Here is a 25860-nt window from a genome sequence, read left to right as displayed (position 1 = left end):
CGGCCAGGCATCAGCAATCTATCCGCGAGCGGCGGCGGTCGGCGCGGCGTGGTCGGCGCGGCGTGCTTCTCCGACGGCTCTGGGCTCCCAGGCGCCTGCGGGGAAGTGACCGGGCGGCCGGCGCGCCGTTGACGAGGCGGCGGCGCGTCTCTCCTAGTCGCGGCGGCGGGCTCCCCGGCCTGCGGCGGCACGAGGAGGAGATGGCGGAGTCCTCAGACAAGCTCTACCGGGCCGAGTACGCCAAGAGCGGGCGCGCTTCGTGTAAGAAATGCAGCGAGAGCATCCCCAAGGACTCGCTGCGGATGGCCATCATGGTGCAGGTGCGGCGGGGAGCGCCGCTTTGTGCGCGCCGGGCGCCTCCGCGTGTCCGGTGGGGGCGGGGGCGCCGGCGGCCGCTACCGCCCCGAGCCGCGCGGGCGCTGCTGCGGCCCCTCGGCCAGTGGCCCGCCCGGGGGACCCTCCCGGAAGGTTCTGCTGATCTTGCAGGAAAAGCCCGGGAACTGCAATGTGGGGCTGTTCGTGCCTTTCGCTTCGTAAAAATAAGGAGCCGCTTCTATCCTTGTTTCTGGGTGGTGGAGTTCTTGTTTGTTTTATGCCTAGTGTGCGTGGCCTTTTGAAGCTAATCTAATTTTGACCTACCTTGTCCTGGAAGATTTCTGCCCTACATTGATGGCGACTTGCCCGGAGGATATTTTTTAACGTGTTTTTGGTTATTTTAACACCCACTTACCCTCATTTTTTTTAAATTATGCAAAGCTATGCAAGTCTGATATTTTTGTATAGTGCGTTCACTTTGGGCCTAATTTGTGGTTTAAAATATATTGCCCCCAAACTTTCCGGGTTCAGAGATAGGTTCTTTTGGTAAATTTGCAGCTATCCGGTTTGAGTAAGACTGACTGGAGGCAGGGGTTGGGGTGGGGATTCCATTCTTTATCTCGGTGTTTTAATATTGATAGATTGAGGGTAGGGATCCCCCTGCAGTGTACCCTGAGCTTAGAGATAACCAGCCTGGATGCAGACTGTCTATGGGGTTAGGGTGCTGGGTCTGAAAGCCCCAGCTAAGGTCCAGGGGTCCCTGACTTCTCCACTTTTCCAGTTTACTCATGTCTGCCTATATGACCTGAGTTCACTGCCCTCCCTATCACCAACATAAAGTTACCTGTTATCCAAGCCCAGTACTTATGGCAAAGGTAACTTGGATTTTCCTCCCTGCATTGGAGCAGTAGTGTTATAGGAATAACCACATAGACCTTGCTCGATTTTCAGTACTTAATGGGGTGGGGGGATGTGTGGGGGGTAACACCAAGCATCAAATGTACTTACGTTCTCTCATTTCATCATACCAGGAATTGGGGCTACTATCTTATATCCTCAGGGCCTGCACTCCTCAGTAGCTGGCACTTAGATATTCAGTAAACACAGAGCCCTTAGCAGTTTCCTGGCATCTGTGTTAGGTAGGAGGACCACAAAGAGAGACTCCGCCCTTGGCACCGTTCATTTTGGGTAAAGAGAGAATGGCTGCTGTACAGCAGTGGCTGCCTCCTGATGGAGCTGTGCGGGAGGCGCTGAGAAGTAGATGAGGGTCTAGCTCTAACAGTCTTTGACAGTTCATCCTAAAATTATTGGCAGCCTGGTCTTTTAAAGTTCCCTCCTACTGTTATAGGGCAGGGAACTACTGCAATTTTCTTAATTTCTGGGTCTGTGGATGGCAGGTTCAACCCAAGATATCCAAGTATAGTGATTTTTCATGTCACTTTACAGTGTTTGGGAGTTCTCAAAATATTGTTTACGCTCATTACTACTTCAAAATCACAGCAGCTGTTAGAGCGGGTATTAGATCTCGTTATTGAATGCTTTAAAGCGCGTGGTTTACGGTATCCCAGTAAAGTTTTTAGTGTTTTGATAATTATTTCAATATAATTGGTTCCCTTTGTGAACATGTGTTTTCTTATGCATTTTAAAATGTTACTCCAACAAAGGGACGTCCATGGGCTTCACCAGACAGCCAAAGAGGACCTTGTCCTATTGACAAGGACAAAGCCTAAGTACCTCCTGTGTTGGGACCCTGTAGAATAAAGAGGAGCATTAACTGTCTGGGGGAGCCTGGAACAGCTCCACTGAGGAACCGGTTCCTGAACCAAATAAAATTTAACATTCTGGGCCCTCATTTGGCCAATTTGGTGGTGAAAGACATTCTTTATTATTAAAAGAGAGAGTGATTTTTCTGTAATTGTTATTGGGTATGGAGTTTTGATTCAGAGTGTAAAGTTGGTCTGGTAGGCTGAGATGGTGGAGGCCTTTCTTCTCACTTGGATTTAAATATCTGCTTTTACATTTGTATGGGAGGATTGTTCTCTGACTACCTGCTACTTGGCTGACTCCAGGGGACCTGCTGGACCTTCCAGCCTATTGACTTGGGAGGGGGTTGCCAGTGGGTAATGGGGGAGGGTGGGTTGAGAACAGGTAAGTGGGATCCCTTACCGCCTGGTAACTGTCATTCTGGTCCCTGTGGACTAGGTGAGCCATTGTAAGGCCTGTTTTACACTAAATGAAATAGACTGAGTGGCTGAATGAATCCCCTAGCACTTGGTAAGTGCTCAGCGAGCATCTGCTAAGTACACAGCCCAAGGTTCTCTCTGCTCCTACGTAGTAGGGGAGATAGTGCTACCATCTTGGTCTGTTTTCCTTGCTGCATTAGTCTCAGTTCTAAAGTAAAGCCTTGCTTTGGCCAAGGTTTTTTCCCCCTGGGATCTTTATATTAATGACCAAATTGGGTCTTTTTGTTAATGCCCAGAAAACCAAACTGAACCACAGGAAATGTATTTACATGGAGGAGTTTATTCGAGATGGCCATCATCTGGGATAGGGCACCCCACAAAAAAAAAAAAAAAACCAGCTCCCTGAGAAGTGGGAGCGCTGAGAGTATATAAGGGGTGAGGGAAGAGCAGAGCTTTGTGTTTCCAGGTCCAAGGAGGGTGCTGGGCATTCTGGTGACATGAGTCGAGGTGTTGGACTTTCCCAGGAAGGTGTTTTCTCAGCATTCTGTAGTTGTTTCTGATGCCACTATGAATCCCACAGGGACACAGAAATCTATTAGGGATGTAACACAAATTGCAAGTTCCCAACAATGCAGGTGGATCCAGTTAACAGTTATCATGAGGAGGGGTAAGAGGAGAGAACAAAATTAGAAATAATTCCACTTTTAATTTTTAGTCTAGGGGAGGTTTTTTTGCTTGCAAATTGTGTGGGGGGGGTCCACTTGTATGTACAGTCCCCCAAGCTTGTGCTGTGAGTACATCTTTGGGTAGCTCCTCCCAGGAGCCCAGCACCAGTGGTTGGGGGCACAGCACCCAGACCAAAGCTTAATGGACAGGTGTGGGGCACCAGGAGAGCCAGAGGGAAATGCCACAGCTGTGGGTTCACTTGTGGAACAAAGCCACTGAGCAGGCCCTCCTTTGCATAAGTTTTGCTGGACAGATAGACAAAGGGCACCAAGCATGAAGACCCAGGTCAAGGCTACCGCAGATGAAAGTTTGGGAGTCAGAACATGAGTCTGCTCTCTGAAATGCCATTTGTTGTAGGGTTTGGGGAAAATAAGTTTTCCACATCCTTCCTTCTCTCCAGAATACTTGGGGCCTTCAGCAGATACGTTTTAAGTGTCCTCCCTCCATGAGCAAGCTTTGCCAGGTGCTAGCAAGGCAGGTATCATGGCCTGCAGGGTATTCTAACCCCTAACCCAGTTCCAAACACACGCAGACATGGGTCACTCAAATGTTTCAGTCTTGACTGTGGGGAGGGCACCTAAGGGAAACCTGAGGAAGTGCTATTTGCTCTGAGTAAGGCTGAGGAGTTGTCTGAGCTTGGAAATAACTGATCCTGCTATGAACCCCAGGTTGCTGTGTGCTGAGGAACTCTTGAAGTGTCCCAGCTTTAACCTTACATGTTAATATCAACATCCAGAAAGAGGGCTTTTTGGGAGACCTGTCACTGCTTTTATAGACTATTTCCCCTGTCTCCATAGCGCCATCCTGCAAGTTCTGCAGGGTACTTATTTTAGTGCCGTCTTAACAGTTTTACTCTATTTGCATGACTTTTAATTTTATGTTCTATAAAAGCAGGTGGTGGGCCTCCCTTGCCTCTCAGAACTGTTGGTGTATTTTTAAAGCAGCTTTTCCTGCTGGGCAGTGTAGTGGAAAGGACTCTGATGTCAGATTCAGGTTGGGGCTGATTCACTTGCTGCCTGTGCAGCTTCCCTCACACACACCTCTGAAAAGGGGTTCCCACCCAGAGGCAATTGTGAGGTTACACGTGATGGCTTGTGGAGGACCCCAGCACCAAGTCAATGGGTCTCACTCTTGCCTGGCACTGTTACCACCCCCTGTGAATCCAGGGGAGCGTGAGCCTGGCACTGTCACAGTGAAAGTCCACTGCTCTCACATCAGCCCCAACCCAGGTGGAAGCAACAAAGGAAAGAAAGTCACCGTGAGTAGAAACCACCTTTCCCACATGGCTGGACTTCACATTTCCTTCAGAAGGAAATGCTGCTTCCTGGGGGCCAGGGAGTAAGCTGACAGGCTAACCACAGGACCTGTATCGGCTGCCCTCTAAGTTAAATCATTCTGATCACGTGAGTGTGACTGTTGCAGACTTCACACTTTTTCATATTTTCTGTCTTGCTCATTATCATTGGTGGTGTTACTGCAGAGTCACTTAGAAACTTTTCTAGGATGCACAGACCTGGGTTTGACTGAAGCCGTGGTCTCTAATTCTGGCAGACATGGTAGGATGGGGACACAGCAGCGTCCGTGTGTGCTTGCATTCATAGCTCTCCGAGACACATCCTATCTCTCTGGAATGCAGCAGTGCACAATTAAAAGGCACCTGGGGCTGAGGTCTAGAAAAGGCTCCTTTCCTGTGTTGCGAGTTCTCAGACTACAAGCTTTCCGGGGAGGCAGGGACGACGTGGAGGAGACATGTGGAACCAGATGCTCACTTTGTACCCAAGCTGTGGAGGACATAGGCAAGGCTGTCTTCTCTTGACCAATAAGAAAACAGTGGTTTAATATGTTTAGCTGCTGTGGGCTGGATTGAAGCTAGTTGGAAGTTAACTGCTCATTTACCTCCCTCCAGTCACCCATGTTTGATGGAAAAGTCCCACACTGGTACCACTTCTCCTGCTTCTGGAAGGTTGGCCACTCTATCCGGCATCCTGATGTTGAGGTAGATGGGTTCTCTGAGCTTCGGTGGGATGACCAGCAGAAAATCAAGAAGACGGCGGAGGCTGGAGGAGTAACAGGTATTGGACAAGTTGATTGTGTATTGACAAGTTTACCCACAGGCCATAGTTTGCATTAGAGATTTCATAGTGTTGTAGATTCTGTGGATTTGGATGAATGTGTAATGACAGGTTTTCACCATTGTAGTATCAGTCCAAGTAGTTTCACTGCCCTAAAAGCCCCCTGTGCTCTGCCTATTCATCCTCTTCCTCACCTTGAACCCTGAGTAACCAATGTTTTAATTTCTCCATAGTTATAATTCTTCTAGAATGTTATCTATCTGGAATCTTACTGTATGTATTCTTTTCATATTAGTCTTTCATTTAGTAATATGCATTTAAGCTTCCTGCATATCCTGATAGCTCATTTGTGTTTAGCACTGAATAATATTCCATTGACTGGGTGGACCACAATTTCTGTTTTGATTCACCTACTAAAGATATCTAAGATGCTTCCAAGTTTTGGCAGTTATAAATAAAGCTGCTGTAAACATCCATGCAGGTTTAAGTGTAGATGTGTTTTCGACTCCTTTGGGTAAAAACCAGGGAGTGTGATTGCTGGGCATGTGATAAGAGTATGTTTAGTATTGTAAGAAGCTACCAAACTGTCTTCCAGAGTGGGAGCATTTTGCATTCCCACCATCAGTGAAAGTGCTGTTGCCCCACATCCTCACTAACATTTGTGGTGTCTGGTTTCTAGGTTGTGGCTACTTAATGGTGTGTGTCAGTATCTGGTTGTTTTAATTTGCAGTTCTGTAGTGCTTTATGATGAGCATCTTTTCATATACTTATTTGTATATCTTCTTTGGTGAAGAGTATGTTGTTCAGATATTCTGCCCACTTTTTGTTTACATTCTTGAAGAGTCTTAAGAATTCTTTGTATATCCTGGGTGACAGCCTTTTAGCAAATGTATCTTTTGCAAATATCATTTCGCAGTCTTCTCATCCTCTCTCACAATACAGACATTTACAATTTTAATGAAATTCAGCTTATCAATTACTTCTTTCATGGATTATATCTTTGGTGTTTTATCTGAAGTCATCACCATGACCTTGGGGTCATCTAGATTCTCTCCTGTATCATCCTCTAGGCGTTTTCTCCTTTTGTGTCTTACATTTGAATCTATAATCAATTTAGATCTAATTTTTGTAGTGCGTATAAGATGTCAGATTCGTTTCTCTTTTTTGCATGTGGGTGTGTCCAGTCATTCCAGTAGCACTGTTTCAAGGGCTGTCTTTTCTCCATTGATAGCCTTTGTTCCTTTGTCAGAGATCAGTTGACTCTATTTCTGTGGGTCTGTTTCTGGGGTCTCCTGTCCTGTTTATCTTTGTTTGTTCTTTCACAAGTTCGGTGCTGATTTCTGTGACTCTCCATAAGCCTTGAAGCAGGTGGTGTCAGTCCTCGGGCTTTGCTGTTCTTCATTTTCCCGTTGGGGTCTTCTCCCTCTCCATATAAACTATCAAGTCCGTTTCTTGATATCCACAACTTAGCTCTGCTGAGATGCCTTGAAATTTGAAATAGTTCATTTCTTTCACTTTTTGGAGATCTTCTGAGTCTGCATTCTCATTTCTCTATCTTCCTAAACTTGACCCAGTTTAATGTGTTCTTATGACTGGAGGCTGTCAGTGGGAACATCTGTGATCTTCCCCGCATGGAGCCCTCTGCCTGTGCTAAACTGTTCCTCCTTCTGCGCTCCTTCTTGCAACTGACAGTGTGTTTGTCTCTAGAAACGGAGAGACCAGAAACACAGCTCAGAGTTGTGAATAAAATTAATAGTAATTTTGCCAAGAAAGGATCTAGAAAGTGTGTAGATTTTAGTAGAGGGCAGGTAGGAAAACAAAATTTTGTGTTCTGTGGTTGTTTTCCCTCTTGTCTTCAGGGTTGGGGGGATTATTCATTTTGGTGCCAAGTATATCTAGTTATGATTTATATTTATAAAATTATAAAATTTTATAATTGAAGATACAGTAATTTTACTGTAAATGTGTTTCTTTTGTGAAACTCTCATTGTCATAAAGTTAAGATACTATGTACTAATTTTCCAGAGATGTTTCAGAGAGCCTAACTTCCAAGTATTTGGACATACAAAAATTTTAATTATCTCAGATTCTATAGTTCAGAGACACCATCTTTAAATTGGGCTGCGGGCAGGGGTGGGGACCCCTTAGGACATTTTTTTTCTGTTCAGATACTGATTCGGGGGGGGGGGTGTATGCATGAGTTTTTTTCCCTTTTCCTGCAGAATCTTAATATTTTTTAAATGCTTGCTCTTTTTTTCTGGTAGAATATACATAACGTAGTATTTACTATGAGCATTTTTTAATGTTCATTTCAGTGGCATTGAGTACATTTGTGTTGCTGTGCAACCATCCAGCTTTGGAATTTTGTCATCTTCCCAACCTGAAGCACCATACCCATTCAGCACTGACTCTCCCTTAACCCCGTCCCTGGGAACCTGTGTTCTGTCTCTGAAATAGGTGCCTCATACGAGTGGAATCATAGAATGTCCTTTTGTGTGGGGAGGACTACGGAAGCACACGGAAGGTTCAGGGCCTTAGTGGAGTTCCTGAGACCACAGATTCCACATCTCTATAGCCCCTGTGGACTGTCAGAAAGGCAGGACCTGCCCTGTGTCCAATGTCTTGAAAAACTTTAGCTTTTTTGTCAAAACCAAAGACCTCATAACTGTAGGTCTGTGTCTAGACCATTATTAAGACCCCTGGTGGGGTCTGCCAGTGTCCTCTGTCTTGATAACTGTCACGTTATAGCAAGTCATGAACACACATGGATTGATTCCTCCCACTTTGTTCTTCAATATTATTTTTACCTTTCTAGGATCTTTGTCTAAATCTTGTGACAGAATTGTCGATTTCTTCTTTCAGAAAGTTTGCTAGAAATTTTGCTAGAAATTTGATCAGCATCTCATTGAATCTGTATCAAACTGGGGATAAATTTCTTATTAACAATTGAGTCTTCCATAAGCAAAGGCTTGTCACTTACAGTGTAGGGGTCTTGCATAGCCTATTAAGTTCATTCTAAGTATTTTGTGTGTTTCAATGTTGTATTAAATAGTGGGTTTTAATTCCCTTTTCCAATGTTTATGGCTGGCATATGGAAATATTTTGTGTACTGGAAATATTTTGTGTTTTGCAAATTTGCTGAATTCACCTAGTAGTAATAGCTGGGGTTTTTGTGCCTTCCTAAGTAGTCATGTAGTCATGTCACCTCCAAATAGAGATGACTTGTTATTTTCTGAACTTGCAGCTTTTGTTTCTTTCTCTTGTCTTAATGCTTTTACTAGAACCAGCAGTGCAATGTTGGATAGAAGTGGTAAAAGAAGACATCCTTGCCTTGAAATTTTTTATATAAGAATCTAGTTTTTGCCCCAAATGCTTGACCACTTATCCTCAAAATTATTTACCACATATTTAATTTTTACATATACTTAAATCTAATTCTGTGTTAAAGATACTACCTCTAAATAGGCACTTAACTTTGATAAATGCAAGTGTAATGATTACTAGGAGGTGGCATTGGAATTTGGGGTGGTGTTAAGACTTTCTTATTAAGCACTTGATCAGTACTTTCCAAAGTGAGGGAGAAGGGATGCCTAGGAAATGGAGAGAGGTGGAAGATGAGACAACTACCTGCTACATTGTGCTGCTTCAGAAAGGATGAGAAAGCTTTTTATTTCATTGCCAGAAAAGTAGCTCTGATTACCAACCTCAATTATTAGAAGCAGGTGTAGATGAGCTGGACCAGCTGCAGTTGTCAACTCCCAGTGTTGTCTGAGTGGGAGAATCTGGGGGACAGATGGAATAGGGACTCTCTGGGTCCACACAGAGACTGTTGAGCTGAGCCTTGCTGTTCTTGGTTCTTCAGGCAAAGGCCAAGATGGAGTTGGTGGCAAAGCAGAGAAGACGCTGGGCGACTTCGCAGCAGAATATGCCAAGTCCAACAGAAGCACGTGCAAGGGCTGCATGGAGAAGATCGAAAAGGTGAGGGTGGTGGTGGGGGTCAGGTGTCTGAACTTGCTGGATTTCCTGTATTAAATGTTGTTGGATAGCTCATGAGTAAAGGGAAAATGGGGGCTTTTGGTGAGCTCAGCATCAGTGGTTAAATACAGTGGTGATCTTCCTGGGAATGGGAACTGACACTGGCTCTTCCTCCAAGTCCTTCTGACAGGTCTGGCCCTAATTACTATTGGATTCAGGGTGAAATCCACTCTTAGGAAACCTGGTTGAGTATGGAAACACTTAAACACAAAAGGTCCCTTCTGGCCTCAGCAGTGACTGGAGGAAGGCTGTCTGTGCTGTGTGGTAGGATTAAATTTGTTTAATCCGAAGAAATTCATTAACCAGCTTTTCCTATAGTTCTAGTCCCTGAAGAGTGACAGCCAGTCAGGTAAAATGGACAGTGCTCTGAGCATCCATGGACATGGGTGGGAAGAAGGGCAGGCTGTGTCCTCCATACTTGGAGCCCTCCTCTCGTCTTCTGTAAGCACTGCGATTGATTAGTTTAAGGATTTGCTGGAAGGTTTCTACCTCCCCAGAGTTACACAGGAAATTGAGGTGCACCCTTGGATGGAGTGGTAGGCCTGTGCCCTCCGGCCTTGTCACTCTTCTCTAATCTTACATAAACACTGCATCTGATTAGTTAAGGCAGGGGTTGAAGGTTTCTGCCTCCTCAGAGTGTTGTATAAGAAATTGAAGTGAGCCCGTGGATATTTAGGAAGGAAAAATACTAAGTTGCTAGCTCTTCTCCCGCTACCTACACCGAAAATTTGAGGAAAGAGTTCTAGCAGGAACACTAAGTACAGTTGATCGTTTTCAATAGTGTCAGTGCCCCTCATGCTGAGTTTTCTGGATCTGGGGCTCACAGGTATGAAACTGTCCTAGGAATATCAGGCCTAGAGGTTGTAAACCTGGGCAGGATGGCAGGATTGGGTTCTAGCCTGCATGCTCAGCCACATCTCTGCAGGGTCTTCAGGTGTGTAGAGAGACAGAGTCCATGTCGGGGAGAGGGGTGTTGTAGAAAATCTACTGGCTTGGGGGCTGCTGCGGCTCTTGGGCCTGTGGCGTAATATCCTAGATGTTGCTGCTGGCTCCACCCTGACACACTCTATTATGTGTTCTCTGACTACTCCTAAGCCAGAACATTTTCAGGAAAATGTTATCACTTTCTTACCTGCCCAGGTAAGTAAGTAAAGCTGGAGTTGACTGACTTAATGGGGATGCTGACACACAGTCCCAGCACAAAACTTCCCACAGCCCTTGCATGCCCTTTGGTGTGGATCTCAGGGCCCTAAGCTCATGCCATCCCTGAGCCCTGATATTTTACCATCCTGCCTTGTGTCTCAGTACCACGTTTTTTCCTACAGGGCCAGGTGCGCCTGTCTAAGAAAATGTTGGATCCAGAGAAGCCGCAGTTAGGCATGATTGACCGTTGGTACCACCCAGACTGCTTTGTGAAGAACAGGGAGGAGCTGGGCTTCCGGCCTGAGTACAGCGCAAATCAGCTCAAGGGCTTCAGCCTCCTCACTCCTGAGGACAAGGAAACCTTGAAGAAGCAGCTTCCGGGAGTCAAGAGCGAAGGGTGTGTGGAGGACTATGGAAGCACGTTGGGGGTTCCGTGAGGGACTTGATGGAGGCCCTGAGACCCACAGATTTCCACATTACTACTGTATCCCCTGTGAACTGTCAGAAACCCTGGGACTGCAGACACAGGCCTGGTGGTAGCACAGTTCTGCCTTGTCCCCAGCTGTGAGAGGAGGGCAGGGCCTGCAGGGAGCTCCTATCTCCTCCCCATGCATAGGCAGAACCAGCTGGTCCCATGTCCCACGATACTAACCCTGGACATAGATCACTTTCCTGCCCTGTCTTAAGTTTACCCTTCACCCGGATCAGTCACTGCAGTCGGCCCCTGCATGACCCACTTTCATATCCCCAAGGCACCCTTGTATGTGAACACATTCCTCTGCATGTGGGTCTCTGAGAATGATGCTGGCAGAATTGTGACCATTTATCAGTGGGTCCAGAAGGTCCCTGGTTTAGAACTCAGAATTTTGCAGTTTTGCTGGTATTGACATTGAGGATGGGAAGACCCCTCAGTAACTTATCTTGAGTTGGTGGGCACTTTTCCTTTTTCCTGATGCTGGTTTCTGGGCTCTAGAGTTGGTAATCTGCACACCAAGGGAGTTATGCCAGGGCTTTGGCACACACCGTGTGCCCTGGACAGTGACTGTGGGCTGAATTAGGGTCGTGGGCACCTTGACCTCACCATCATCGACTAGCCATAACATGTTAGTTAAAATCTACCATTTCATTGCACAGCAGATGTGGCCCTGGAATGTGTAATAAAACTGGAAAATCAGACCCATCCATTTAAATCCTCGGGCAGCGCGGCATGTCTGTAGGTGTAGGAATGCATAAGTCCACATTTTTGTCACAGCTGAAATTGAGCGCTTTGGTGTGCTAGGACTGTGCTAGCCCATTATATGGGATATATTATTGCACCACCACTACGGTCCTGTTAGGTAGATGGTACTCTTTTTTTCCCTCTATTGATGAGGAGTATACGGGTTTGAAGTCAGGTCTCTGACAGTTAAAACTAAATGTTAACCACTGTGTCTTTCCTGCCCTTTTTGTAAGGGCTGCTGAGCACCCTCAGTGCCCTCCCACAAGACAGGGCTGATATTACAAGATATTTGCCGCCAGACTGAGGCAAACTGGCCAGTGCCTGCACAGTCTTGTTTGCACTCTAAATGGTAGTGAGATCCTCCTGAGAATGACCTCTGGGCCTTGTAATTTAACTTGAAAATCGTAGCCCCTGGTGTTCATGGTTTTTTTCTCTCTGCAGTCCCTGCCCCTCACAAAATGACTTAGTTTTAGCATATTCCCTGCCAGGATATCTCATTTGCACCAAGAGATACATGTAGTTTCTGACATCACATGGGGCCGAAGCCCTGGATCCTATGCTGGCTTGTAAGGCCTTGGAACAGCCCTGGCTCCTCTCCCTGGTAGCGGAGTATGATGGATGGGGTTGGTTGTGAGTACTGCAGATAGTATTCTGAGGGCATCAGGTGGAATGGGAGGTGCCCGTAGGAGTGATGAATATGAGCAAGGCCTGGCAGACAGGAAAACTAACTTGAACATACCATATCATCCCAAGTCACTGAGTTTTCAGTTTTATCTCTTACCATTCTGTGTCTCTGTCAGAAAAAGAAAAGGTGACGAGGTCGATGGGATAGGTGAAGTGGCAAAGAAGAAATCTAAAAAAGAAAAGGACAAGGATAGCAAGCTAGAAAAGGCCCTCAAGGTGAGTTCTGAACTGTGTGTGTCCATTTACCATCCTGTCTCATTTCTCGTCCTCATTCTGAGAAGGAAATTCAAAATAAGTGTCCCATTTAGCAAGTCCTTTAGCATTCCCAGGTGGATAGCTGTTGTCGGAGTATGGCTTTCCCCCCTAGTTGGTTTCTTTCCTCTTTGGAAGAAATAGTTCTTGCTTGAAAGAGTCCACGCACTCGGTGTGCCATGCAGGCAGGAGCCAAGCCACCTGTCCGCTGCCTCGTGGGACGGTAGATTTGTGCTACAGCGTGGGATACATCGCTGCACCCTGGGAATGTCATCACTTCATAAACATTGTCAACTGAATATGAAATTAAAGTGTACCAGCAGTCCTCAGCATGGAGAGGTAGAGATATTCCGTGTTTTGTAACAAAGAGCTCTCATTAAGAAAAGCGGGCTGAGTGCAGCAAGGTGGGGCTGTCCGCAGCCTCTGCAGCATGGGTTCAATGCCGACCGGGGAGAAACCCACATGGCACGGCAGATCTCTCCTGTCTCGCCCGCTGCTCCCCTCAACAGTGTTTTCGGTCCGTCTACCTGTTCTTTTCCCCGCTCTGTCTCTAGTGAATTCTCTCACCCTCCCGCACCTCTGGCCTGTACCCCAGTTCTTGAATAAATAAATAAATCTTTAAAAAAAAGGAAAAGAAAAGAAAAGCAGTAGAAGGCATGTCGTCATAAAAGAGGAGAAAACTAGTATTTGACTCAGTGGTCACTAACCAGAAAATACTGGATATTTGGGAAACTAGAGGAGAACAGTCAGGCTCTTCCTGGGAACATGATTTCTATGAGCTGTCTGCTTGGCTCTTTCATGTGAGTATTTGCTTTTTGCCTGTGATATGAAAATTGGAAGCAATTTCTGATTTGGTTCCAGGTGGATCTTGGATCAGAATCACAAATTTGGTGGATTGTCTTTCAGTTTTAAAAAATGTGATCGTTGTACACCAAGTCTGGCTGCAGTAGACCTACAGTGCTACTTATACTTAGTCTCTTGCCTTCAGTTGGCTTGGTGTTCTGTCTCTCTGCTGTAAGAGACAAAAAGAAAGTCAGAAAATTTAAATTCCCCCAGCCTCCCCACCCTGGCATGCTGTTTTCTGCTGGTGCCATGAGTTGTCCTCTTGTCCCCTCGTCTTTGTAACCCATGACCCAGCACATGGTGCTTCACAGAGAGGGTGGTAGGGAGAGAGCCCTTACAGTGAACCCACGAGACAGCCACAAATGTGTGGTACAGTTAAAATCCTGCTCGTATGGTGCTGAGAAGGGGCCTCTGGGCCCTGCATTTTCACCTCTTCTGCAGACGTGGGATCTGAGGCAGAGATGTGAATTATTTGCCTCCTAACCTAGTGTGTGGGGAAGGCTAATGCCCTCCTTGGCCAGGTGAGCATCAGGGTATGATAGGTGCACCAGGAAAGGGCACGGTGCAGGTAGGACCAAAGACATTTAAAATTCCATTTACAGGAGAGTGCAGATCTATCCCTGCGTGAAACTGTAATTCACTATGAAGGACATCAGAGATGCTGGGAACCATCCCTACTCTTGCTTTCAGATGCGTGAACAGTGCTTGCCCTGCATCCTTTAGGTGCCAGGTGTTGGGCTGGGGGCAGGGAGATCCACCGAGTGCTTCTGCGCTCTTTCTGTGTCTCCTGGGAGTTGTGTCTGAGGGATTGGTTCCAGTGACTGGTGCCTGAATTCGCCCCTTCCCCTGAGTGGATTCCCCACCTCCCCCAGTATTTGCTGAGAAATCAGGTTTGATTTGAAATCCTCAGGAACTCTCATGAGACTAGCTTTAGAGGGGCAGCTCAGCTGGCTCACAGAGATATGACTGGAGACCAAGCAGCACTAGGGTACAGTCTTCCTCTGTTAGGGTTTCCATCTTTGAACGGAGCTGGTGTCTGAGCTGTTGTGTCTTGTCTGTAGGCCCAGAATGACCTGATCTGGAACATCAAAGATGAGCTGAAGAAAGTGTGTTCAACGAATGACCTGAAAGAGCTCCTCATCTTCAACAAGCAGCAAGTGCCCTCCGGGGAGTCGGCGGTGAGCTGCCTGTGTTAAGCAAGACGTGGGGGGTGGCCAGGTCGTGTGGCATGGTGGTCTTAGAGGAGTATGGGAGGCCCTCCACTGATTCCTGCTTGTGTTGCCTGTGAGCAGCGACAGTTGGTGGCTCTGCTGCATGTTCATCACCATCGTGGTCACAGTTTCCCTGACCAGGCTCTCAGGTCCTTCCAGACGCTCCACATGTAAACCCATGATGGGGGTTTTGGTGAGCCTGAGGAGAGCCACGTTTGCCTTATGTCTTCATGCCACATCACATACTCTGACCAAAGGAGCTTCTTTGCTGCCTTCTACCCAAATCCCCAAGGCCTTTGAGATGTGCAGGGGAGTGGGGACGCCCTCTTAGGAGGCAAGCCCATTTTCCAACCGGACCCTTCCCTGCTGCCGCTCTCTTCTATGTGCAGTAGTACTAAATGCTTTGGGCTCTCCCTTTATTTTTGCATCTCAGTTTTGGGGAAGTGGCAGGAACATTTCACGCATAGAAGTGTCTCCTGGAATACAAAAACCCAACCCCAGATGTAAACCAGCTTCTGGGGTGGGTGCTAAAGCTCATCAAGGTGAGCATTCAGAGTGATTAAAGTCTGGTCAAATTCTTTACCCCACATTCGAAATTGTCCTCTTCAGTAGCTGCCCTTTTCCTCTCTGATGTCTTTCTTCACTGGATTCAGATTTTGGACCGAGTGGCTGATGGCATGGTGTTTGGTGCCCTCCTCCCCTGCGAGGAGTGCTCAGGCCAGCTTGTCTTCAAGAGTGATGCTTATTATTGTACCGGGGATGTCACTGCCTGGACCAAATGTATGGTAAAGACACAGACACCCAACCGGAAGGAATGGGTGACCCCAAAGGTAAGTGGTGGGATGGTGGGGGGAGGATTCATTCTGGGATCTGTCGACAGAAAAACATGGTCCACCTTCTGGGCTTGTCCACACTCCATGACTGCAGTGTAGTGTTCCTCAGACAGGAAATCCTCATAACCAAAATACAAAATTATCTTAGTGGTTCCATACATTTGCAAAGTACACAAATTTAGAACCAAAGCACCTTTACTTGGAGTACAGGTTTATCCACTTGGTGTAAAATACTCTTGCTTGCAAAGAGCATGAATATTTTCATTTTATTTCTGTTTGTTGTGCACCGCATCTTTGCCAGGAGCTGTTGTGGGTATGTAGGGACATGGTGGTGAACAAATGGGTAATAAATCTTGCCTTTGTGATAGCCTTCTTCTTAAGGTTATTTCCTTCCCTTAGTGGTGCTAGAGGAGTAGGGTCCAGATTTCAAGTATCTCCTATAATTGGTCTTTTTTTCTTTCCCCCCCAATGGAACTACATACTGAATTCCTAGAATGTAAAAAGAAAAACCTCAATTCAATTGGGCAACCTCATTTGGAGCCTTGCTGGTGAGGGGCCGGCAGTGGATTTTGGGGTAGTCTTATTTATGGAAGGACTCACCCTGTTCCCCCAGACTCAAATGATCTGACATCCGACTACTGGGGTACATTGTAGGTCCTCCACTCGCTGGGATTTGGGATTTGATCTTCATCCTCAAATTCCTATTCAATATGCTTTGGGGTTGGGAGTAAGCATTTGGAACAGTGACACTCAAGTAAGTGCTTTGTAATTGTCACACTAGCGTCCCATGGACTTATGAACTCTAAATATCTAAGACTGGACAAATTTCCCCCCTGGCCCTCTTGTGCTTGTTGATGTCTTGCTTCTCTCTTCATTAACATCACATTCCCTCCTTCCCAGTCTTTCCCCTATACTTCTTGAGTATTGACTCAAACAAATCTGACCTTGTCATTCCTCCCCTCTTAAAAACTTAGTGACTCCCCATTCCTATAGAAATATTTCCCACCTTTTTTTGAGTTTGCAAATGTTGCAGATTTTTTATGGTATTTGAATCCTTTTTATTCTCTTTGAGAAAACAGTAAGATAATAAAGAATACAAACTATTCTTTTCTTTTTTTTTTTTTTTTAAGATTTATTTATTTTATTTATACAAGCACTGGGTACAGTCAGAAGCGCGGGAGGGTGAGAGAATTCACCAGAGCCAGAGCAGGGAGCAGAGCAGGCAGAAGGACCAAAGCACACTGCTGAGGGGAGCAGCGGGCGGCAGGAGAGGTCTGCGCACCATGTGGGACCCTCCTCCGGTGGCCAGGGAGCAGCCGGGGATCGAACCAGCGCTGCAGAGGCTGCGGGCAGCTTCGCAAGCCAGCGCTCAAACGCTGCGCCACCGGGGAGGCCCAAGAATACAAACTATTCTACATATCAGTTATACAGCACCATTTTATTGTTTGTGTTTTTTTCTTCTTTCCATTTTCACGTAATCTATATATTTATAAATGGTTATTTCTCAAAAGGTTCCTGCATACTGGCCTTCCTGGTGGTGCAGGGGTTAAAGTCTCAGCACAATCCAGCTATCACCACCCACTGCGGCACAAGTTCCATCCCCTGCCAGGGCTATAACCGACACGGCACAGCAGACCTCTTCTGTCTTGCCCACTGTTCCCCTCAGCAGTGTATTTCAGTAAATCCATCTGTTCTGCTCCCCACTCTGTCTCTGATGAATCCTCTCACCCCTGTACCTCTGGCCTATACCCTGATTCCTATAAGCATAAGTAAATAAAAATAAATCTTTTTAAAAAAAATGGTTCCTGCATATGCCGGACACTTTTTCAGATTGAGAGTGCATGCTCTCCACATGACATCACAGAAACACATGCCTCATTCACTGTTTCTATTGGCCCCTGGACTAGGTCTAGATTCAAGGTCAAATCCTTGACTTGGCCCCACACCATCTGTAATTTTGCTCTGCAGCATCTCTTCCTGCCACCTGGTTCTTCTCTAGTATAATTCTCAGTACTTAACCACCCCACACCCCATCCTGCCTCTTAATTCTTCATACTTCCAGCAGCTGGCTGCTACCACCTGGGGTTCCCTGTGTATTGTGATGTGTTAGACAAATGCCTTTACTTGTTTTTTTAGCTCCTGGTTGGGTTAGCAGGTCACTGCCTCTAAGGAGCCTACCCAGCCTTCCCAGTCTTACATCACTTAGCACACCTCAGGTTTAGAACTTAACTCCTGCATTCAAGTTTGGCCTCATATATCTGACTCAACAGGCTGTGCTTTCTCAAGGTCAGAAACTGTCTTTCTAACCTCACTCTGATAATGTGACATTTGTTGGTGCTCTGTACATGTTGGAAACGATACTTTTGGCATCTGAGAATGCTCAAAATTTTTTCCAAAATTAATGGTGACAGACCTCCCCTGTGGCACAGTGGGTTGAGCATAGCGCTTTGAAGCTGTCCGCATCCTCTGCAGCACAGGTTTGATTCCACACCGGCCAGGGAGATTCCCACGTGGCGCAGCACACCTCTCCTGTCACGCCCGCTTCTCCCCTCAGCGGTGTATTTCAGTTGGCTGCCTGTTCTGCTTCCCACTCTGTCTCTGGTGAATCCTCTCACCCTCCCGCGCCTCTGGCCTATACCCCAGCTCTTGTATAAAAATAAACAAATCTGGGCCTCCCTGGTGGCACAGGGATTAAGATGCAGCCTATGAAGCAGTCCACAGCCACTGCAACACGAGTTCGATTCCCGGCCGGCCAGGGAGAAATCCACATGGTGGGACAGACCTCTCCTGTCTTGCCCGCTGCTCCCCTCAGCAGTGTACAACGGTCCGTCTGCCTGTTCTGTTCCCCGCTCTGTCTCTGGTGAATCCTTTCACCCCCTGCATCTCTGGCCTGTACCCCAATTCTTGTATAAAGATAAATTAATCTTTAAAAAATAATAAAAATAAATCTTTAAAATAAAAAAAAAAATTTTTTTAAAAAGCAATGGTGATAATGTTCCCCAGACCCAAAATAACCCACCAGTCATACCAAAATAGGAACCTGCTTTCACATAGCCTGTTCCTCTTTTGTCTAACTGGTATTCACTGAACATGGGAATAGTAGGAAAAAGCTCTTTATTGGAGGAAGCGTTAGGAACATAGAACTGTGATAGTCCCCTGAGTTCAGGTCTTTGCTGTTTATCAAGTGACTGCTTAGAACAAGACCCACTGTAAGTCACCACGATGAAGATGAACTGTGAAGATTACAGGGAAGGGAATTACCCTGATTTTCTTTAGGGTAATAGTCCCTTACCCAGCATGTGTACAGTGTGGGGGGCTTTTGGTCATGGGGTAGATGTGTGACCCCAGAGGGACTTGTTGAGTGTTGAGGCCTGGAGGCTGGAGGAGGAACTAAGTACTGATTTTCCGTAATCCTGAGTTTCATACTAGAAAACACACAATGTCCTATTTTATGTTTATTTATTGAAAGAAGAAAAAAGGAGATTCATTAATTTGGATAAGCCAAATCCCCTTTGCTCTACTAGATAGTTAAGAGAGAACTGGTTTCTTAACTAAAACTCTTTTAATTCTTTAGGAATTCCGAGAAATCTCTTACCTCAAGAAATTAAAGATCAAAAAGCAGGATCGAATATTCCCCCCAGAGACCAGTGTTCCATTGGCAGCGGTGCCCCCACCCTCCACAGTCTCAGCACCCACTGCTGTGAACTCTTCTGCTCCTCCAGGTACAGCTCTGGGGCAAACCTTGGGCAGGATAGGCTGGGATCCCCAATCTTGCAAAGATATTTTTCTTCTGGGTTCTCTTACAGACCTTCAGGAAAACCTTGGTCCTGCCCTCTGCTCCCCCCGCCCCACCACCATCACCACAACTCCCCAGATACACACACACACACACACACACACACACAGAGCAGGAGGAGGAAGATGAGGGTGGGGGGCTTCTAATAGGCCAGGTGGGCAACCTTACCCAGAGTAGCATTTTTAATACCTGCCTAAATGCGTTAAAGAGAAGCATTATAGATCTCCCTCCAGGACTCACCTGCCAGCTTCCAGGTACAGCTCTGTACCCAGAGTTGATTGAGGCTTGGGTCTCTATTGCATAGGGACCTGCTGTATATATTGTCTGACAAAGGGAGTTACTGATGAATGTTAGTAGAAAGTTTTTCATGCCAACAGAGATGAGGTCTCTGGGTTTTGCTGGCAGGAGAGATCCTCTGCCTTTGTTCACTTAGACACTTGGTGTAGTCTAATGGTTAAGCCACAGTTCAGTCTAATGGTTAAGTCAAACAAGGGTTTGGCCCTGATGTGCACTCCTTCCTTCCCCTGGGGAGGGGGCGTTGTGTGGTCATCCTGAGTTTACTCTTCTGCTTGTCACCTGGATCTAGGTGCATGTGTGGTTGGCCAGGCAAGTACTTTGGCCTCCGCTCTGAGGGGTCCCTCGCTTGTAATTCACACAAATGATTATGTCCCCATCTCCACAGCCATTCTTCAGTTAAATGCCAGTGGTGTCCTTCACAGTCCTTCAAATACCTTGAAGGACTTCAAAGGCATTTCTGATTCTAGAAATGTATTACCATTTGCAGTAAATACAAGGCACACTCCTGTCCTGGGGCTTTCTGGCCTGGGACCAATGCTGGACACCAGGGTTCTCAGTGTAGTTGTGCTGACCAAAGCTCTGAGTGACTAACGGACAAGTTGAATTTTTTAAATAGTTACTTTGTATTACTTAAGAATTGCATTTTGCTTGTTGACATGAATAGAGAGAATAGGGAATTTACACAGCCTGCCTTTCTGCTGCCCACCCACTGTTGGTCCTTTGTCCCCAAGAGCAGCCTTCCTGGTCCCACAGCATGCCCGTCCACCCTGGGTCACAGCCTGTTTGTGGGACAGCGTCACTTCCTAACAGCTCCTACCTGGCCTTTTCTGTGCCAGTGGATGCATGTAGGCTCAACAGTGGCAGCTTGCTGGCCTGTCCTCTGCTTTGCCAGTAGCCTTTCTGTTTGCATGGGCCATTCTCTAGGAAGAAGCTGATCAAAAAGTGGGTGCTTAGAGGCCCTCCAGGTTGCTGCATGTGGTCCTAGCCTTTCCCTGGGAATTTGCTACTTTGTTTTCCTACACTGCCCTCTTCCTGGGGAGCAACTATGCCTAATGATTCTGTTCTCCTATAACAGATAAGCCCTTAGCCAACATGAAGATCCTGACTCTTGGGAAACTCTCCCAGAACAAGGATGAAGTGAAAGCCACTATCGAGAAACTCGGGGGGAAGTTGACAGGGACGGCCAACAAGGCTTCCCTGTGCATCAGTACGAAAAGTGAGTTTTGTCTTGTAAAAATGGAGATTATGCGGTCTTCATTTTTTAGGCAAATGAAGACAATGTAATCATTACGTAGGAAATCTAAAAAGCATGTCATGGGTAAATGAGATGAAGTGTGCAGAGCAGTGCCTGACACAGTGTATCTTATCAGCATCATTGTCTGTGGTCTTTATGTAGGAAGCCAGTGTTTGGACGTTGTGTTGTTCTGTGTTTTATCTCTTCACATAGTCTTCTATTCCCAGCTAAAGGCTGTATGTAGGCTGCTATTCTCTTCGCTAACACTCCTCCATAAGACGGGGTAGGTTTGCTGCTAAAACGGAAATTCATAGCTTAAATACGTTTGGAAAATGCAAAGTTAAACTAAGGTAAACCGGTTTCTTTGAAGCTTTATTATGCCAATTACCATTGTAAGTCCTCAAGACTAGAGAAATAATACATGGCATTTTTTATATGTATGTTAGGGTCATTTTCCTGTGGAATGACTGCTAACATCTCGCTCTGTAAAAGGTTTATAGTCAGCAGCCCTAACTCATCATACCCTCAAGGAAAGGGAGTTGCTGGTAAAAGACAGTTGCTAAAGTGGAAAAAGGCCCAGGAACTGAGCACTAGGTTTGGAAGGAAAGGAGCTGTGTGGATGGCAAGGGCTGAAAGTCATAGTGACTCTAGAGATTTGAGATTTAGTTCAGTTTTGAACTTACTGTTTACCTTTTTTCCCCTTCTAATTGAAACAGAGGAAGTAGAAAAGATGAATAAGAAGATGGAGGAGGTGAAGGAAGCCAACATTCGTGTTGTGTCTGAGGATTTCCTCCAGGATGTCACCGCCTCCACCAAGAGCCTTCAGGAGTTGCTCTCAGCCCACATCTTAGCCCCCTGGGGTGCTGAGGTGAAGGCTGAACCTGTTGAAGTAATGGCCCCAAAAGGGAAGTCAGGGGGTGCACTCTCCAAGAAGAGCAAGGGCCCCGTCAAGGAGGAAGGTGAGGCCCGAGATGACCATCACGGAGGGCCAGAAGCCAGAGAAGCAGGTGGCTGCATCCTGCCATTGGTCCCAGGCCTGCATGTCCGCCAGTGCAGCCTCTGCTTTTGTGCCCCTGTAGTGGTCTCTGGGTGCTGCCTAGACCAGTTTCCTTAATTCTCTTTTCCCTGGGCTCAAACTGATAGGGACTTTGGGGTGAAGGGAGGCAATACACAGATGGCATGTTGGCATATGCCGTGAGTGAATATGACTCACTTGCCTTCACTTACTGGGTTGTTTTTTTTTTTTTTTTTAAGATTTATGTATTTATTTATGCATACAAGAACTGTGGTCTAGGCCTGAGGTGCCAGGTGGTGAGAGGATTCACCAGATAGAGTGGGGAGCAGACCAGGTGGATCTGCTGAAATACACTGCTGAGGGGAGTAGCGGTTGAGACAGGAGAGGTCTGCTGCTTCATGTGGGTCACCTTCCTGGCCAGGATCAAACTCAGGCCAACTTAGCAGTGACAGTCATAAGACTTAACCCCTAGGCCACCAGCGAGGCCTTTTCCCTTTTTAATTTATTTTTGATTTCCTGTATACTTCTTCACCTTTCAAGGAATCAACAAATCTGAAAAAAGAATGAAATTAACTCTTAAAGGAGGAGCAGCTGTTGATCCAGATTCTGGTAAGCAGACAGGAATGTGAAAAGAGTGGGCCACACCTTTGCCCGCAAACATCCTTGCAGGCTCCCAACAATTTCCTCCCTACCCCCAATCCTGAGAGCACTCACCTTATGGGGAAACTCTTGAAGTGGTGTTAGTGTACCCAAGCAGCTATAGGCCCTGAGCCTGCAAACTGCTGCTTTTGGAATACACCAGCCCCTCTGGGAGAGGAAACTATAGGGGCTTTGCCTCTGTGACAGGTCTGGAAACCTCTGCACACGTCCTGGAGAAAGGTGGGAAGGTGTTCAGCGCCACCCTCGGCCTGGTGGACATTGTTAAAGGAACCAATTCCTACTACAAGCTGCAGCTCCTGGAGGATGACAAGGAGAGCAGGTGTGTTCTGGGAACAAGAATGTCCAGGCCTGGAATGCCCCGTGAAGGGGTATGCCTGTCAGTGCTGTGCTCTCAGTGGCATAAGATTCAAGTTTCCCTGGCACGTGGGGATTGTCTTTCCTCTAAAAGCGCACTGTGTATTGAGAAGCCTGTAGTGAATGGCAGGAAGCCATCTCCACCACATAGCCTTTCTGGCTGGGCAGTTGTGTCATCTGTGGGCTTGCTTTCTTGTAACTGTTCGAAAAATCTGATAAGCCTTGATTTTAAATTTTAGAACTTGTGAAGCAAAGTAAAGTTTGGCAAAAACTGAATATTTTAATGTTATCGCAAACACGCTTAATTACTAAAGATGTTTGGATCTGCCCTCCTTTAAGCATGGTGGAGATAAGCCAGAGCTGCTATTGAGGTACTAAGGGGTTGGGCTGGCTTTTGCCACCCACACCTTTTTTTTTATATATATATATTTTTTTTTTTTCCCCCTTTTATCTTTTGTAGAACTGGGTTGTAGGCCAGAGGTATAAGGGGGTGAGAGGATTTGACAGAGACAGAGTAGGGAGCAGGACAGGTGGACTGACAAAAATACACTACTCAGGGGAGCAGCAGGTAAGCCAGGAGAAGTCAGTTGTGCCATATGTGGATTAGCTCCCTGGCCGGGGATCGAACTCAGGTTTTAGTGGTGATAGTGCTGAGACTCAACCCCTAGGCCATCAGGGAGGCCTCGTCCACACCTTTCTAGCTGGGGTCGTTCCTCATCACTGAGTTAATTGTCCTGCATCAGAGTCAACTTATGTTAAAAGGTGTGGGACATTTTCTTAATTACTGTTATGTGTTAAATGACTTAATTTATAAGCAAATGAAGACAGTTTAATCATCGCATAGGAAATCTAAAACGCTTTATAAGTTAAGAAGCAAACTGATAATCAGCACCTAATAAATCCTGGCTACCCTCCATTTATAAGCACTGAGATGACTCAGGTTTTTTCTATTTCTTTAGCTTTTATCCAATTTTTTTATTTAAAATGAGCATCAGGGGTGCTCTAAAAGGAGTCTTACTGGCTACTTAACATAGCTGAAGAAATGGACCCTCTGTTATTGAATTTGTTTCCGATTCTTGTCAGATTTGAAAGACAAGAAAAATGGCTTCTTGATTTTAAAGCATACCTTCCAAAAACTAGATCTATATCTTAGTGAAGGAGAAGGAATGGAGTTTTTGTAGACATCTGCAGTAGAGGCTTTTCCTTAAATTCCCTGGTTTTAATCTTTATGATGCATATAAAATTGGGTTTGTGTTCGGGTTCCCATTAGATCTATATTCTGGTGTACAATTAAAGTCATGTTATTTGCATTAAGAAAAGTTAACTCACCCAAAGCTAAGCAGCAAAGCACCTGGAAGTGGATGTGACTTGTCCCCTAGATTGACATGAAAACCGAAAATGGTCACCTGTTTTTGTAGGTAGCTCACCCTGCATGCCAGTGTCCCAACCCCTCCTATTTTGTTGCCTCAGCCTCTGGTTTGAGCCAGAACTTTTTCATTGGTTTCTGGGTACATCATTAGCATTTGCATCACCCTGAGCACTTGATTCTCAAATTGTACTCGCTGTATTTATTGTGGAGAAATCAAGATCTATAGTTCGCAGGATTTGTTCCGTAAACTTGGCTGCCAATCCTGTTCTTTGGCACTTTTTCTAGTCCATTTACCGATATTTGAAGGGGCATTCTTTAATTACTCAAACTTCTTAACCTTTACATAAATAAAAGGTAAAATAAAGGTACTTGATTGTGGTATCGGTTCCTGATGTTCCTCTGTGTCAATCCATTGGTTTGGGGTGTTTGACTTTCTTGCTCACCCAACTAGACTGGCAGGGAAGGGAAATTCATCATGAAGTGTGAACCAGGCAACCCACAAACTTGTATCTGATCCTTGTCCTCTCCTGCCACAGGTATTGGATATTCAGGTCCTGGGGCCGTGTGGGCACTGTGATTGGCAGTAACAAACTGGAGCAGATGCCATCCAAGGAGGATGCCATTGAGCACTTTATGAAATTATATGAAGAGAAAACCGGGAATGCCTGGCACTCCAAAAACTTCACAAAGTATCCCAAAAAGTTCTACCCTCTGGAAATTGACTATGGCCAGGTAATCACTTAATGCTCTTAACACTATTTAATCCTAGTAGAAGGAAGGATACCACATTCTTTAAAAAAACATACCATGGATCAGATGGTATCACTGGTGAATGCTACCATATGCCCAAAGAAGACTTAATATTAGTCCTTCACAAACTCTTCTCAAAAAGTAAGAGTAGGGAATACTTACTAAACTCACTATGAAGCCATTATTACCCTGATACCAAAACTGGACAAAGACATCACCAAAAAGCGATAGACCAGTAGACTATGAATGTAAATATGAAATCCTCAACAAAATACTAACAAGCTAAATTCAGCAGTCTATTGGGATTTATATGCCCTGACCAAGTGGGATTTATCCCAGGAATGTAAGATTGGCTCAACATACAGAAAATCAATCAGTGGATTATAACATGAATGGAATAAAAGATAAAAACCATGTGGTCATCTTGGGAGCCATGTGATCATCTTAATAGATACAGAAAAGCATTAAATAAAATCCAATACTCTTTCATGCATAAAATCTACACCATAGTCCCGATATGAGAACACTGTCAGCATCTTTAAGACCCTCAGGGAGGAGCAGTCTCTGAAGTTGCTCTAGAAACACAACAGGGGTAATTCATAGATTACTAATTAGACTTTTAATCTGAGCCTAGATCATGCCATTTGGTTTATCATCAGGATAGAATTATAGTGATTTGACATGCTCTGCTAGGTCAGTTTTTAGTCCTGAACTTTTCCTAATAATTCCCTAATACCCGTGTTACTTATATTTGTAGTGTGACCATCTCCCCACATATGTTACTAGACAGTCTTGAGTTGTCTCTTGAATGATATTTTTGTGGCCATTTTTTGGGCAAAATGCTTACCTTTTTTAATATGAAAATCTGT

At 45.7% G+C, this 25860-nt stretch overlaps 1 protein-coding gene across 1 annotated transcript in view; it reads left to right on the top strand.

Moving 5' to 3' along the window:
• Positions 1–200: 200 nt before the first annotated feature.
• The window catches only part of PARP1 (poly(ADP-ribose) polymerase 1), a gene marked incomplete at both ends in the record, with an annotated part of 37669 nt that continues 12009 nt past the window's right edge, over positions 201–25860 (top strand). Inside the window, 13 exons of the mRNA XM_084253990.1 lie at positions 201–320; positions 5131–5296; positions 9159–9274; positions 10657–10871; positions 12494–12593; positions 14534–14650; positions 15337–15513; positions 19091–19238; positions 20685–20825; positions 21560–21802; positions 22399–22467; positions 22705–22837; positions 24778–24973. Of these exons, the coding sequence (XP_084110116.1) occupies positions 201–320; positions 5131–5296; positions 9159–9274; positions 10657–10871; positions 12494–12593; positions 14534–14650; positions 15337–15513; positions 19091–19238; positions 20685–20825; positions 21560–21802; positions 22399–22467; positions 22705–22837; positions 24778–24973 (1941 nt within the window). The remainder of the gene's footprint in view (positions 321–5130; positions 5297–9158; positions 9275–10656; positions 10872–12493; positions 12594–14533; positions 14651–15336; positions 15514–19090; positions 19239–20684; positions 20826–21559; positions 21803–22398; positions 22468–22704; positions 22838–24777; positions 24974–25860) is intronic.

Source organism: Talpa europaea (assembly GCF_964194135.1).
Source record: "Talpa europaea genome assembly, chromosome: 14".
Classification (NCBI taxonomy): Eukaryota; Metazoa; Chordata; class Mammalia; order Eulipotyphla; family Talpidae; genus Talpa; species Talpa europaea.
The sequence above is the reverse complement of the archived record's forward strand: the minus strand, read 5'-3'. Positions and strand labels throughout refer to the sequence as shown.